Genomic DNA, 17,524 nt, shown 5'->3' with positions numbered 1-17,524 from the left:
AAAAAAAAAAAGCATATAGGGAAAGGTATTAAACATTTTCCTGAAAGTGCACACTGAACTTAGCCAACAAAGGCCTCAGTCAGATCCATCAAACCTGTTTCCTGACGAATATCTCTGTTACGGGGCGACTGTGACTAGAGGGCTAAAGGCCACCTGGCTTTCATTCCAAGTGGAACTAACTGTTTAATTTATAGAACAATCGGTTTGACTACAATGATGAACGCACATGTCATCTTAAAATGCCTCATGGGGTATTCCTTCTTTTTCCTACATCAGTAACCATGGCAACTCTGAGGAGAAACAGTTTTTGTTCTTCCTCTCAGAAATTGTTTCCAAGGGATAATGGTTGAAGCTCTCATTTGTCCTACAGTAATTAACTTTTGACTTACAGTACTATGTGTCCCAATGCTGAAGCTTCAGAAGGAAAGACAGCTCTCCCTCTTGCTTCCTTTTTAAGGTTCTCAAGATGAATATTAGCAGCACATGTTTCAGAAGCTGGACACAGGTTTCAGAAAAGCTTAATACACTGTGAAAGATATTTGTGGCCAAAAAGAATAAAAAAGCTCCCAGATCCACAAACCCTTCTGCTCTTAAGAGCCTAATCTCCCCCACAACAACCAAAAATCTGGAAAAGTTAACTAACATCTCTCTGAAAGTAATGCTTCTGAACCAAAAATTGAAATAAGAGAGCATTCTGTGATTCCCTGCCAGTTCCTGGCCTTTCCTCTCTCCTGTTGTCTCTCTGTTGTAGATGGATGGTAAATTCTCTCTGCAAATATGCACACCATTAAAAGAATATAAACACAGCATCTAGTGTTATCTAAAATGATGTTGAAATATTTTTTTCCAATATAGACAAGAATCCAAAATCAGCTCTAATTTCTGCACTTTCAGATGTAATAGCTTTCTTCACATCCCAAATCCAAACTGTATATTCTGTCACCCAGTCACATATAGAACAGGCCAAAGAATAGCATAGTGACTGAAATGCAGAAGAGATGTGAATGAAAAAGCACAAGCTTTTTGTTATGGAAGAGGGGGCACTTGATGATAAAAGGAAATTAAATTCTGTGGGAATCCCTTCCAAACATCTGGCTACAAGCCTGCAACAGTGGCCTGCAGATACAAACTGAAACACCTCTGGACAAGATGAGTGTGCAGAGATGAGTGTCATTGTGTGAGATGGCAAACCAATTTGCACTATACAGCTCATTGCAGCATACACCTCTTACTTTAATTGGATTTGGTTGGGAATTGATCCAGAAGAGAGAGAAGGGTCAGAGAAGACCCATGACATGCAATTTTCTTCTCTCGTTGCTCCTCATTAAGATTTTGAGTCCCAGCTGCAGCATTGCATTTGACACTGGTGGAACGTCATTAAAAAGCAACAGAAGGATGGCGTTAGAAGGCAGAGAAAGTGAAATTAAGGTAAAATAACAGTAAACCAATACTGCTTTGGGATCCCAACCAAATTTCAATATACTTTGCGAAGAGACAGCCACAGCATGGAAGACGTTACCCAGTGGCAACGGGTGAATCAATACATACTTTTCCATTGCGTTTCCCTCTTTTGAAATAAAAAGAATCTTTAACATCTCTGAAAACTTGGATGATAGCCAAATCTTTATTTGTATTGCAAATATATATCAAGCAGGTAGGGCTAGCTGTGTCAACAATTACCGTAACCACAAATTAAAACAGAAAGTTGTTATATTAATGTGGTTTGGTACTTACAGTCTGCTAATTATTCTGAAACAGTCCACCCAATATCTTCATCCCCCAGATACACACTACATTCTCTTAAATCCAGATCATCCTGCAGTATGTATTTTATATATGCCGCATATATTTTAGTTGTTTAGCGATATGTTTTATGGCCATTTCTTATGATACATGTATTTACTCGTATATAACAGTGCTTTTAGAGATATAGAATACAAAGTCAGCTTGCTGTTCCTTCTGTAATGATGGACACACAGGCATAGGAAGGGCGGGGCGTAGGGAGCGGGGCACACTGGGCAGCGCGATCCCGGTAGGGTTCCATCTTGGCTGCCCCCCCACCCATGCTGTGCGCCCCGCCCCCAGAATGCACACCATGCCCCTGTGGGCAGCGTGCCCCGCCCCAAAGCACGTGTCACACCCCTGCGGGCAGCGCGCCATGCCGCCAGAATGTGTGCCATGCCCCTGCGGGAGGCGCACCCCACCCCCAGAACGCACGCTAGCCCTGCCGGCAACTGCTTCCTGCCCCGGTGCCGGAGCGTAAAGCTCCGCCACTGGTTGGACAGAACTGCATACATGTTAAAAAATGCAAGTACAAAGCCAAAGGGTTTTTTGAGGGGAGAAGAAGAAGAGTTTGGATTTGATATCCCGCTTTATCACTACCCGAAGGAGTCTCAAAGCGGCTAACATTCTCCTTTCCCTTCCTCCCCCACAACAAACACTTTGTGAGGTGAGTGGGGCTGAGAGACTTCAAACAAGTGTGACTAGCCCAAGGTCACCCAGCAGCTGCATGCGGAGGAGCGGAGACGTGAACCAAGTTCACCAGATTGCAAGTCTACCGCTCTTAACCACTACACTACACTGGCACTGCGGCACTGCAGCTGCTCTCACCATTGACAAGGGAAGCTTGCCTCTCCATCAGTGTGAGAAGCTAATGATAGAAAGTTCCAGAGACAATTTCATTTGCTTGCATAGTTCTTTAGATTCAAAACACATTTAACACACTTAAGGTTTTTCAAGTACTGTATCGCGAAGTTGTCTATAGCTCATGCATCTCATCCTCGACATTACTTATTTGCGTGGAGCATTTTCTGGCCTCTCCATTTCAAGAAATGAAAATAGGGAAATATAAAGTTAGATTTCACCTTTATAATATTGTCAGACAAAGATTAGTCTCTTGATACTTCTCCTTGACTATACAAAGGAAAAGAAAGACTGGGAAAGGGCATTCTCAGTCACTCCTCCCCACCTCTGGAACCTTTCCTCTGGATTTCTACCTAAAGCATCTGAACATCTTTCAAATGTAACATATAAAGGCTCTACAGTGGCATACAAGGGAGGAAGAGTTTGTTTATATTTTGGTAGACAGACTTTGTGTTTTTCAGGGGTACATCAGGGGGGAAATTAACCTTCTGTCTCTTAATGGTGCAGTTTCTCTTTCTTCCTAGTTCCATGTACTGGGTATCCCTTTCTCCTGAACAGCCAGCGTCTGAGCTATCTACTGCCATCCTAAACAGCTACTAGTCCTGATATACTCACCCTATCAGCCTTGCACAAAGACCTACCCGGTATTTCTATTCTAACTTAGAACAAATTGCAGAAACATCCCTGATAGAAAGCAGGATGGCATCATGACCCTGTAGAAGTTTTCAAAGAGCTTGACTGCTCAGACATCAATAGACACAGGCTAGACCAGCTCAGATAAAGAGATTACGTTTACCTTTTGCTGTTCTAAGAGGAAATTAAATTACCAACTTACACTCATACTTTGAATTATGATTAGATGAAAATACAGGTTCGTTTACAGACTATGTAGTATATTATTAATTCAAATTCATATCTTAAGCAATTGAATTAAAGTATTTTGGAATGTATTAAATTAGATTTGTCTGTAAAAGTGCATGGTGTCCCAGTACACATGAAGAAATGTGCCAAAACACCCTCTCTAGAGCTGCTTCTCAATTTATGCAGCAGGCTTGTTTGCTTGAGGCTATATCACTGTTATCTGGCATTTTCTGTAGTAAGCATACCAAGTGTAAATAGCAATGCTTATATATTATCAGTATACATGTTACAGGGAAATCATTGTTAAAGTTCTAAGTTTAATGTACACAAAATGCCGTGTTTGAATGCACTGTATTTAAAATGCTGTAATGGCAAGTTTGCCTTAGGCAAAAAGGTTCCACTCTGGCAAAAGCGTCAGAGAAGGCTGGTACAGGTATTTTTTCCATTAGAATGAGATAAGCTACCTGATGACTCATCTCTGGAAACATGGAAACACCAGCTGCAGAGCTGTCACAGCAGGAAGCTGAAACTTGAGAAGCCAGTGTGTGCTTGTTGGAGATGACTAGTAGCCGCAACAGTGGTTGCAGAGAAATTCTGCAATGATGAACAAGCTTAGGATCTCCCTCTGGGACCAGAGAGAGGAAAGTTTACTGAGCTGCATAAATAACTGAGCATCGTTGCTTGTTTGCAATGTGTTGCTTTGTTATTTTGTAACACCTATCTTATTGCAACTAGTACTGTACTTAAGACTGTTCTGCAGTAAAGCTCTGAAGTGCATTCTTGCGGTGGAAAGAATTCATTTCTACACAAGGGCCAGATTAAGGACTCCGCTGAACAACTCTAACAATCAGTATAACCTTTTAATCAGTATACCCTTAATGGCTCGGGGCAGGTTTACTTAAGGAACCACCTTCATACATGCCTACTCAATCCCTGCAATTTTTGGAATTTGCACTTTTACAAGTGCCATACAATTCCACATTTGTAAGGAGTTGTTCTTTTAGTGTGACAGCACATGTGCTCTGAAACTCCCTGTCTCTTGACATTAGACAGGTGTGTAACTATATTTTTCTAAATGCTAGCTGAAAACTTTCCTGTTTCAGCAAGCCTATTCAAACACACAATTTAATTTGTTTTAAAGTGTTATTGACTTTTGTATTTGTTTTTAATGATGATGGTTCTCTGTATCTTTCTTTTTAACTGGTTTATGGGCTTTAGCCATGTTTGTACATAAATTGATCTGTACGCTGCCTGGAAAACTGATCAATCGAATTATAAATTTTCTAAACAAATATATAAATCAAAGGCCCCCAGTTTTGTGTACATGGGCACTGTGCACAAACACGAACATTTTCTCTTCATAATTTTAGGCTACAACCCTATGAATGCATTGGGAGTAAGTTCCACTGAGACTTATTTGCAGTGCTTTTTTCCTAAAAAATATGTTTAGGGGTACTCTCATTTTGACTCAAGAAAATCACTATTTTATAGTGACTTTATAGAAAAATAAATACAGTAAATGGACAAAAGAACAAAGATTCACAAAATGTTTAGGGGTATGCATACCCCTGTGTCCTCCCAGAAAAAAGCACTGCTTATTTGTAAGCAGTTGCACATGGTATGCACTGTAAATGTTTGTTACAAGCAGTGTTTTTTGTTTTTGTTTTTTTAAAGTACATATTGATAAAAGTGTCCTGGGTGTGATCACAAAATGGCTGCCATAGGCGGGAAAAGAAGAAGTTCTGGCACTCCATACCAGCAATGACTGTCACAGAAAGAAGCTCTGGTTACAATAAACATTGTTGTAGCTGCAACAAATATGTTTGTACATATGCTTTCTCCCATAACAAGAAAAATAAAATAAATGTTGGTTGTGGGTTGATCCTTACCTTGCCCAGTCCTGGAGTGTCTTTTACTTTGTTGACTGCCCTCAGCAAACATGGCGGAGCAGGTGGAGGGGAAGTCTGTAGGATGGTGCTGAATTTGGTAGCAAATAGGTGAGATTCAGAAACAGAAGACGCAGAAGGCCGGTGTTTCTTTTTTTTGGATGACAAGTTCAACTTCTGAGCAGCTCTGGAGAGGAAAGAAATCCAAAGGGAAATCAGTATTTTACCAAATAGTTACATAAAAGGAGAGGCATCTTACTGACTGGGCCATGGCTTTGTAGATTTCTGGGGGTTCAGACTTTTGGTAGGGCAATGTCTCACTTTGCCCATAAGAGGAGCTTCCCATGTTGTCTTGAATGGAAGTGGGAATAATCCAAATAGATTTATTTGTATAAACCAGCAAATAGTTAAGCAAGGTCCATGTTACATACAATCCTCTTTTTTCATACAGTTCTTCTGTCTACAACACAAGTCATGTTGTAGTCTTTCAGCAAATTGACAAGGTTCACAAGGAGCTATTTGTGTTAAAAAATTCAGTTTCATAAATTCACTTTTGGCTCACAAAGAACTGTTTGTAGTTCCTAAGATTCTTTGGGTGCAGTGTGATTACCTGTGGAGCATTTTGGTGTAAGCAGCCAATCATAATTATGTTCATACTCATTATTAAATGCCCAAGTGAAATTAACAAACATATAAGAAGCCTAGCACTAGCTATTTTAAACTTCCAACACCTCATAAAAAATCCAGCCTACTTCCTAACATGTGGGACCCAAACAACTTGGTGCTATTTGTAAAGCTGTTGGAGAATCATACAAACTAGCAATTTGGTATGTTAAATAAATTATTCTTTGGTTTTGATACTGAGAGCTAAGGTTTGCAACACTTTCTATTTAAAAAAGAGACATTTTCTGCAGTCCAACTGTAAAAATATTAAGCTGCAATTTTTATATACAATGTGCAGCATTTGATAATGAACTTATCATTGAAAAAATATTAAATATCCCCCAGAATTTCTTGTCCCCATACTCACACTTTCTATAGTGATATTATTATCTGGACATCCCAAATGAAGTCAGCTTTAAATTAAACATTTTCGCATAGTGCACTTCCTATTATAACACCACACTAATAATAAATGGTTGTCTTACAATATCATTAACCACTAATTACAGAATATACATCAATTGAGACTCTTGCTAAACTATTCAAAAAGTGTTATGTTAGTCAAAATAAATTATAAAAACTCTATAGAAAATTAATCACAAAATAGTAAATGAGTACCCTGATATTTTACCCTACAAGTTGTATACATTTTACCCTATGAGCTGTATATATTGTTGTCTATTAAAGCAATCTTAACCCCCTAAATTGATGGATGAATGGGAAGATTAGGGTGGCACACAGTCCCCTCCTCATCACATTGCAGTGGAGAGAAGTTGTAACCAGTGGAAAGCCCTGAAACAAGGCCTTGTGGGCTATGGCAGTGTGCTTGGATTCTTCAAAGAGCCCAGTCCTCGGGCCTCTCAGTTACACTAGCCTGAATTCTGTGTGTCAGAAATAGAAGAAACAACCATCACCTGGTTGGCTGGCTGGCATGAAGCCCTTCTCATACAAGAAGAAGGACTGACATGAGCTGGCATATTACTACAATTCTATGAAAAACATACACGAAGATGGTGTTCAAATTATTTCAAGTGTAACTAAATGATGCAAAATAAGGTTAGCCGGTTGGCAAAACTCACAACACAGAAACCATACCTTCCAGCATTTCTCCAATGAAAATAGGGACATCGTACCATATGCTGCCAGTCAAGTGCAGGTCTTCCAAGTGTCCCTATTATCCAGGGGCAGTCCCAGATTTACAAAAGCCATCCTGGTTTCTGATTTGATACCAGAATGTCCCTATTTTCATTTTCCAGCATATTAAACATACTCACAGAAGTTGGACTAGATCAGGGATGCGCAAACTTTTTCAGCAGGGGGCCAGTCTACTGTCCCTCAGACCTTGTGGGGGGTTGGACTATATTTGGGGGGTGGGGTGAACGAATTCCTATGCCCCACAAATAACCCAGAGATGCATTTTAAATAAAAGGAGACATTCTACTCATGTAAAAACACGCTGATTCTTGGACTGTCTGCGGGCCGGATTTAGAAGGTGATTGGGCTGGATCTGGCCCCAGGCCTTAGTTTGCCTACCCATGGACTAGAAGAAGGATAAGAGAAAAGCTTGCATTGCTCCTGGAAGCTGCCTGCACCTATTTTCCCCATCTTTGGCCAACCTGTCTTCATATAGAGACTAGGTACCTGTACAGTGGTACCTCGGGTTACAGATGCTTCAGGTTACAGACGCTTCAGGTTACAGACTCTGCTAACCCAGAAATAGTACCTCGGGTTAAGAACTTTGCTTCAGGATGAGAACAGAAATCGCGCGGTGGCAGCGGGAGGCCCCATTAGCTAAAGTGGTACATCAGGTTAAGAACGGACCTCCAGAACGAATTAAGTTCTTAACCCGAGGTACCACTGTAGTTTGACGAAGGACACAACAGAAGTTTGGCACTTTGCTTATATGACTCTGTGTGTTCCAAGTGAATCCCTAATCCTTGACTACCACCTTCCATTGTTTATGTCTTTTGCCTAAACATTATTTCAGTTGTCCATTTTTCAATGCACTGCTCTCTTGTTTCCTATTTTGATCTAAATTTAGTTACTTAAAGGGGGGGAAGGGGGGAGTTCAGTAAAACGAAACACAGATCCCCATACGAATTTGAAGCCATTTTCTTTATATCATGTTCGTTTGTCAATTACCAGTACTTTCCAGGAATGACAGCAGATCTGTCTACCTCGGTCAAATTCTAGTATTAACACATATTCATACCTACATTCAAGGCCAATATACTACTATTGTAATATACTCAGTAAGCTGTTTGATCCATTCTTTCTCTCCTGTTACTTCAGTCGAACACTCTAGCCCTATGTTGTTTAGCTTCCTTAACTAGTGATTTAATCTTCCTAAAGCATTTATTGAACCAAAAGGTCCATAGCTGACATTTTTCCTTAGTGAAAAAGAAACATTGTTGAAAGATAACTGGCCTTTTCAAAACTATAGAATGATATGCTATTTTGACAGTGCTAACCTTTGGGATGGCATTAAAACCGAAGAACCTGGATTCATATTGGCCAATAATTGGAAAATTAATGTAAAATGTATGTCCTACATTTCTCTCTCTCTTTCTCTCTCTCTCTCTGAAGTAAGAAACCAAGAAAGGGAGGTAGCAAAATGACAGCTACACACTTTCCACTTTTGGCAAAGAGGTCCAGAAAGATGTCACTCTCCAATTTCAGATTATCAAAGCAGAAGATTTCTACAAAGTGGTTGATATTTATCTCTCTATAGTATTTATACTTCTACTTTGGCCACCTCATGAGAAGAGAAGACTCCCTAGAAAAGACCCTGATGTTGGGAAAGATGGAGGGCACAAGGAGAAGGGGACGACAGAGGATGAGATGGTTGGACAGTGTTCTCGAAGCTACTAACATGAGTTTGGCCAAACTACGAGAGGCAGTGAAGGATAGGCGTGCCTGGCGTGCTCTGGTCCATGGGGTCACGAAGAGTCGGACACGACTGAACGACTGAACAACAACAAAGTATTTATGAAAACCTGCAATTCGCTTTGTATACAGTCGACAACCATTTTGCTCAGGGGGTCCTGGCCCCTGAGCATGTCAGCAGAGCACGTAAAAACACACCCCACCCCATTAAGCCCTGCCCCACTCCAATTCCATCCCTGTTTTGGCCTTTTAGCAAGGCATTTAGTGAGGTTTTTGAGTCACTTCCAGGTTTAGTGTCGTATCTTATGCATCTCTACTCAGATGTAAGCCCTGTTGAGTTCAATGAAGTTTACTCTCTAGTAAGTAAATTTAGGATGGCAGTCTAAGCAAACAAGGAAATGGAAGCTTCAGGATTCTATGTATTGTGTTAACCCTATTATTTATGAATCATGAATGACTAGAAAATCTTCAGATGAAAATTACCTCAGTCTCTAAATTTCTTCAAGCCCTGAATTGTTTGCATTTAATGATTCCAAAACAGACTTGGGAATATCTGGATATAATTTTAGTTTCTGCATACATCATGGTGTGTCTGTGAGGATCTATAAATATGTCTCCTAAAAGCCCAGTAAACACTTGACGCTTGTTGTTCTTCTTCTTTTTATGCATGTATTCAATTTCATAGCAACAATAAAGCTATCCAAGCTGAGCTTTTCAGAGCTATTTCTATTTTACGTCTTGGGTGGTTTAACTCATTCGCCTTTTGGCCTCCAACAGTACCTGCTAACCTAAGTTAGCTGGAGGCACTGAAATTGCTCAGCAATTCATCGCCATGCTTTTTACATAATTAGTACACCAAGCCAAGGCCAAATTCATAGTCCTGTTATGACCCCCTCTCAAAAATGTTGAGGCTGCTTTGCAAGACAGGCACATACAAGACAGGCACATACAGTAACCATATTGTTTCCATATTACATCTGCATGGTAAGGTACATAACCTTCATAAGCTCTTCTATAAAGTTATTGCCCCCCCAATGATGCATATTGCCAGTATGAACAGCTATAATTATTAGGCAAAACTGATCCCAAATCAATCAGTTTGAGATGTTTAGCTTTTTATATGAAGTATAAGAAACTTTATTAATAATAAAGAACTGAGATTCTTTTTTCAGGTAGGTAGCCGTGTTGGTCTGACGCAGTCGAAATATATTTTAAAAGGTGTCCAGTAGCACCTTAGAGACCAACTAAGTTTATTCTTGGTATGAGCTTTCGTGTGCATGCACACGAAAGCTTATACCAAGAACAAACTTAGTTGGTCTCTAAGGTGCTACTGCACATTTTTTTAAATGAGATTCTTTTTGTGCAGGTTCCACACTCTCAAAACCAGAATTAAATGAGCTTTATGCATAGAGTGCTATGGATGGGGTGGGGACACACACACACAATTTTGCCGTTGGCCATAACTTTCCATTGGAACTTGTTATGCTGATTGTCTTTCTCACACCTTAAGCTGAACAAACCCATCTTCAGTGGCTGCCCAGAATGATCAGTTTTGCAAATCATCCATTTGCATTTACTTGAAAACAGTTTAAAAATAAAACAAACAAACAAACAAACAAATCATACCATTCTTAGCATTTTAGGTCTTCTGATACTTTTAGCAAAGTCAATAACCAGGGAAATGAGCAGATAGAGGGGTAGTAGGATGATGTCCACTACCCCTGATTTCAACCTCCAAGTATTCAGTGGGGGGTTTTGTGTTGGCAAACAGGGCCTATGTATGTACTGTCAGGATGCTGAATGCACAGGCAGACCCTCCATGTACATAACTTGTGTTTTGTATTGCACATGGATTTCACTTAATGCAGATTTCACTTATACCATCAGAGTTTTATGTGGATCGCTGAGAAATAAATAAATGCAGACAACAGAGGAAAGGGAGCATGAGAGCAGGGGAAAACAGCTGGCAATGCCATCAGGCATTGGAGGAACATTTGGGTGTGGCTGAAGAGGCATGAAGTATGGAGAGAAAGCAGAGGAGGTTGTAGAGAGTTTTAGAGGTGGTTGGAGAGAGATCTGAAGATGCCAGAGAGAGTTGCGGAGGAGGTTGGAGGGATTTGCTGAGGTTTTATAGGGTGTTCTGGCTTTACACAATGTTGTTTATACGCACGATAGCCAGGCACTTAACACCATGAAAGATGAGATCTACTATACTAGATCAGTGTTCTTCAGCCTTGGATCCCCAAATATTGTTGTACTACAAGTCCCATCATCCTTGGTTGAGGATGATGGGAGTTGTAGTCCGACAACATGTGGTGATCCAAGGCTGAAGAACCCTGTATTAAGCTATACTATACTAACCTAGGGAAATGTCCATTCATATGACTAACTTGAAGCTTTTGGATTTGTGTAAAAAGAGAACTCATATAGTTTGAGGAAACTCTTGTGTTATAGTTGTGCCTGTTCATTTGAATTCCTTTCAGGGAAGGGTAGAGGTGGTTTTCCCCTCACTGTAGCAGTGCCCCCAAGTGCACAATGGTAACCATTCATTTTTATGGTAGAAAGTAGCCTATCAAAACTTCTTCCTACCCCTAGAATTCCTAGATTTTGAGGATAAAACCTACCGTATTCCTATTTACATAGTCTATCTGGGTCCCATGCCTTGCAATTCAACTTGATGGAAAGCAGCTTTCATATTATAGATGAGCCTCTTATGAAACATTGTTATCCATAAGATTTTCCACCAGCACAGATCTCACCTACTAGCTTGTATTTGAAAAATGCTTTTGAGATCAAACAGCTTGATGAAATATGTTTTGAAAGCAAAGCGTGTATCAGTCAGACCCTGCTTGAATCAAGCAATACTATTACATTTCAGTAAAATAAAACCAGATAGTTACGGTTAATACAGCATGAGATGTGGCAATGCACTTATCTAAGTAACAAATCAAAGATAATTAAATAAAGTGTTGAAAAATACTGATTTCTTCGTAAAATACTATCCTGTCATTGGGATGGGGGGGGGGGTTCAGCAAAGTGCTATATTCCATTACCTCTGAAATTAATAAACACTGTTAGTACTCTACATTAAGAGACATTATCAACAGTTATGGGCTGTCAAAAATTATGGTATTCAAAATTAAAGGTGGAAATTCAGTCTGTTCTTCCATGATTTCAGATTATGGGCACTCTGCATCAGAATACGGAATTACTTTTAAAATGCATTCTCTAGAATACCAACTATGATTATGTCAGTATTTAAAATACAGAGATAAGGCAAGTGTCATATTAATTGAATTACTGACAATAGGTTGCAGTATCCACATTTATGATTAGTCTTATTGGTCCTCAGTAAAAAGCCAGAAATGAAATAATAAAAAAGAAACCTCTTCATGAAGCCCGTGTTTTAAAGCTCTGAAACTATAAAGTCACCTAATTTGTGACTTCATGAAGTATTTAACTTCTGGAAGACCTGCTCTCTGCCTTGCAGGCCTTTTCCCACCTGGTCTCACCCTGACTGACTCCAGCTACAAAAGCGAAGTCTGCTGAACAAAATATTGGGCTGGAATGTTGTGACAGGGGAGCTGTTCTTATTGTTGCTGTTAATTTTTGGTATCTTGATTTTGGATCTCAGGATTTATGTACAAATTGCTCAATTTGGTTATGTACTTTTTGACGTTTTGCTTATTATTTTGTTATGTTTGCAGTTAAGTAATTTTTAATATGTTGCAAGCTACCTAAAGCATGGTTTTAACTTTGAAAAGGCGGCATACAAATATAATGATTCATTGGTTGATTGCTCTTTTCTACTACCTCCTATGAGAAAGCTTGGCCACACACATGGAAGACCCTCTAACCTAACTCTTTCATGATCTCTGAAACAAAAAAAGAGCACAATCAGACCCAACGCTACATCTCTATTTCTTATATTTTAATGTTCTTGTTGAAAGAAAAACTACATGGAACTGGAATGAGGCACAGTAGATATATATCTCTGCATTTTAGCCAATCAAATTGTGAGAGCCACTTTATTGTGAAAGAGGCTTTCATTAATTTATACACATTAAAAATGCACTTAAGACCACCACGGCAAGCCAGACTTCTGTGTTGAATTACAATTTAAAACTCTGTCCAATTTTTTTAACAGCTTAATATAGTTATATCTTATAGACCCCACACTATGCAGTTACTAATATTTCTTAATAACAATGTGTTGCGATTACTGTATTATATAAAACATTTAAAACAAGGGATGGGGAACGTTTGGCTTTCCAGGTGCTGTTGGGCTCTCAACTCCCATCAGCCCCAGGCAGAATGGTCAGTGATATGAGCTGCAGTCCAGCAAAGCCTGGGTGGCCACATGCTCTCTCCTCTGGTTTAAAACTGACCCTATCCAGATTGTTGTCACATTCTTTTCAAGCAGAATAAAATATTCCCATGCCTTTCATTTGCCCTTAAAAAACTGGCGTTGAATGTCCATCACCATGTCCCAGTTTCATTCCCCAGTGTCTTTAGTTAGGGGTGGGAGAAATTTTAGTCTGAAATCTTAGAGAAGTGCTGCCAGTCAAGTGCAGGTCCTCCAAGTGACCCTATTTTCCAGGGACAGTCCTGGATTTACAGAAGCCATCCTGGTTTCTGATTTTCGCCCGGAATGTCCTGCTTTTCCTTAGGATGTCCCTATTTTAAGTGGAGAAATGATGGAGGGTATGGAGTTATGCAACCCCTGAACCAAGGAGATAAATAACTATACAACCTTTAGAAGACATCTGAAGGAATCCTTCTAGAAGAAGAAGAAGAGTTTGGATTTGATATCCTGCTTTATCACTACCTGAAGGAATCTCAAAGCGGCTAACATATTCTCCTTTCCCTTCCTCCCCCACAACAAATACTCTGTGAGGTGAGTGGGGCTGAGAGACTTCAAAGAAGTGTGACCAGCCCAAGGTCACCCAGCAGCTGCATGTGGAGGAGTGGAGACGCGAACCCGGTTCACCGGATTACGAGTCTACCACTCTTAACCACTACACCACACTTTTAGGGAAGTTTTTAAATGTTTAATGTTTAATGATGTTTTTATATGTGTTGGAAGCTGCCCAGAGTGGCTGGGGCAACCCAGTCAGATGGATGGGGTGGTAGAATATTTATTTATTTATTTATTTATTTAGGACATCCTCATTTTCATCAGAGAAATGTTTGAAGGTATGCAAGTCTAGACAATACTGATCCAGAGGCCCTAACTCAGTATAAGCCAGATTTTTATATTCCTATAAAGAAGAAACATTTGTGATTCAACTGGAATCCTGTCTTTCAGGAATCCTATCATATCAAGGTATGCATAACTGAACCAAATGGCTCAAATGTGACTATCAGTATTTTTTATGTATTTTAATATTTGTTGGAAGCCGCCAACAAATATTACCCCGGTGGATATTATTATTATTATTATTATTATTATTATTATTATTATTATTATTATTATTATTATTATTCTAGTTACAATGGCTGTATACCACCACCAGGATCAGAGGCAGCATGATTCTGAATACCAGTTAGTTACTAAATACCACTTCTATAGGCATCTGGCTGGCCACTGAGAGAAACAGGACACAGGAGTAGATAGACCTTTGGTCTAATATCAGCAGAGCTTTTCTTATATTCTTATAAGGTGGAATATTTAATACTGAAGTCACCGAGCTATGGGCTCTTGAGCCTACATAACAATTAGTTCAAGTAATGTCTGGACAATTCTATGGACTGTTAAAGATGCAACATAAAGTGATCCTTTTTTCTCAAGCTGATCCTGGTCTAATTTCTCTCCCCATAACTGGTACACCCAAAACAATTTACTGTAATCTTAAGGGACTGAAGCGGAAAGGTAAAGTAAGGAGGGTCAGGGAGACATGAAGATTATAATTTCCCAGTAACTCACTACCATTTCCCCTTAAATTACTTCCTGGTCAAACGATTCCTCCTTCCCTTTCTCCAACACAAGTGAAGGTTGCCCAACAGTCACATTTTACTTCAAATAGGAAGTCCCCTCATTATTTTGAAGCAAACTGTGAAGTAAAACGTCCTTATTTGAAGTAAAATGTGACTGTGTTGGACAACCTTTACAATTATTCACTTTAATATATTTTGAATTTGATAGCAGTATGATCACTGTTTCCAATCAGTTCAAGGACATCGTTTTGAATTAAGTACATATTTGCCTTCCCTCTGTTTGGTTCTATGATCAACTGTTTAAACAATAAGACCAGGGGTCCCTAATGTGGTACCTGCAGACCCCAAAGCACCACAGAAACCTTCTTGGCACCCCTGTACCACCTGCCACTCCCATCTTTTTAAATCTATGCTTTTGTTGGTTTGGGTGGGTTTTGGTTCTGGGTTTTTATTTTGTGGTGTTGTGTTTTTCCTGTTTTGGAGTATATGAGCATTTCTCTGAGCATCATCAGTTTTCCTTGCTATAAAATGGGTGTTGTGCTAGTGCCCATGTTTTCTAAGTTTACCAAACATAGCACTGGGTCTCCAAAATCTGAAGACCACTAGTTTAGTGTATTTAGGAACATTACCTCTTTTCCTTCTTAAACGTGCCACAAACTAAATTACCGGGGGTGGGGGGAGAGATTATGAGTCTGTAATGCATTGATGTTGTTAGCTTTTAGTGCTATCATTTAAATAAACCCTTTTCTCTCACTCTTCTATTTTCAATCAAGTGAAATGAAAAATGACATGAAATTAAATACGCTGTGCTCAAAAAAGTAATTCATTGCTCGAAAGCAGTAAATTGTATGGAGGTGTGAAAGATACCAACAGGCAGAATTTGCATAGCTTTTTATAATTTGCAACTCTTCCCTCATTACCTTTCGGTCTTTCAGTAAAAAGCTAATTAATTTCAATTATGAGGGATACTACCCATTGATTTGATGCCTGCTGGATAATTAAGCAAAATTTTGACATTTAGTTTTGTTTCCCATGGAACAGCTGTTTGGTTTATAAATTGAAATAAAGCTATTTGTAATGGGATAGAAGGTCTTACAACTAAACGTCTAATTAAAAGAGAGGAGCACCATTATGTAGACACAAATGAAGCTCTGCCTTCATGCTAGCAATCACAGATATAAGCAGAGGCAACATCAATACTGTGTGGACATCATCTTCCCAGCTTTCAAACAACTTGGGCCCCAAATATCTGGAACTGCCTCCTTGCCTGCAGACCCTCCTGGGGCCCTCTTGGTAGTTCCACTGCCGTCAAAGGTTTGGGGGGTGGCAACCCAGGAAAACCCCTCAGCTGTGGAATTGTTGAAGGTCACCTCTTTACCCTAGCCTTTGACACAATAAATATACATGTTTAGGACCCATCCCAGTCCTGTGATTGTAAATTGTTTTATCAGCTTTTAATTTTGTATTTTAGTATTGCTCTCATCTACCCTGGGACCTGGAGGAGACTCTTGAGAGTCCCATGGACTGCAAGAAGACCAAACCTATCCATTCTTAAAGAAATCAGCCCTGAGTGATCACTAGAAGGACAGATCCTGAAGTTGAGGCTCCGGTACTTTGGCCACCTCATGAGAAGAGAAGACTCCCTAGAAAAGACCCTGATGTTGGGAAAGATGGAGGGCACAAGGAGAAGGGGATGACAGAGGATGAGATGGTTGGACAGTGTTCTCGAAGCTACTAACGTGAGTTTGGCCAAATTGCGAGAGGCAGTGAAGGATAGGCGTGCTCTGGTCCATGGGGTCACAAAGAGTCGGACACGACTGAACGACTGAACAACAACAACCCTGGGACCATTTGCTGAAGTGTGGGTAAGAAATCTAATAAACAATAATAAATACTCCACTGAGAACTTATCACAAGAAAACAAGAAATCCTAGAACTGCACGCCAGTACGTATAGGCCCTTGAAAGAAATATCCCAAAAGTGCATACCTGGAGGAATGGACTCGTGAGACGCCTCATGATCTATGGCCTTAGCTTGCCCCAATAGCTAGTAGGTTTCTATGGAACTTTTGGAAATTTCTCCTGGGGTTTTGTTTGTTTCTCAGCTGGGACAGGACAAGTCTGTGCCAACGTGCCTTCTCTCTACTAAGGCCAGTCTCAAACACTCTGGCACCTTGGGTGAAATAATACTGTTTCCACACAATATTTATGTTTGCCCAACAACCAAGATTGCAAGCACTGAAGGAGACTTGAGGATCTAACAAGTCCTGCTAACCTTCCACTTCTGTACATTTATCCAGGGATATTAATATATGGAGGTTGTATTTTTTGCTGGATATTCTCGTATGTTCCACTTCATCTGGTGTAGAAATGATCGAGAATGTGTGGAGAAAAGGGGGACAATGAAAGCATAAGCAACTGAGCGTATCAGGAGGAGCCAAGCAAAATTAAATAACTCTTCTTATTTATCTTTTTTAAAAAAACACTCTTAGATCAAAATGAAGGCTTCATCCTATCTGCAAGGTATTGATCAGTCTGAGACTTATCTTGCTGTCTGCTTTTATCAGTTCAGAGCTTCTGGGACCTGAACAGCACCACATGCGAAACTCTTTAGAGGAAACTGCAGCTTTTTTTTCTTTCCCTATCCTC

General features: G+C 39.8%; 1 protein-coding gene across 1 annotated transcript in view; it reads right to left on the bottom strand.

Annotated features, from left to right (window-relative positions):
* KIF26B (kinesin family member 26B) overlaps positions 1–17,524 on the bottom strand; it is a 271,683-nt gene that overhangs the window by 95,460 nt on the left and 158,699 nt on the right. The window contains exon 5 of the mRNA XM_033144389.1: positions 5,394–5,577. Within this exon, the coding sequence (XP_033000280.1) occupies positions 5,394–5,577 (184 nt within the window). The remainder of the gene's footprint in view (positions 1–5,393; positions 5,578–17,524) is intronic.

The sequence above is a fragment of the Lacerta agilis genome, chromosome 3 (genome assembly GCF_009819535.1).
Source record: "Lacerta agilis isolate rLacAgi1 chromosome 3, rLacAgi1.pri, whole genome shotgun sequence".
Lineage (NCBI taxonomy): Eukaryota > Metazoa > Chordata > Lepidosauria > Squamata > Lacertidae > Lacerta > Lacerta agilis.
The sequence above is the reverse complement of the archived record's forward strand: the minus strand, read 5'-3'. Positions and strand labels throughout refer to the sequence as shown.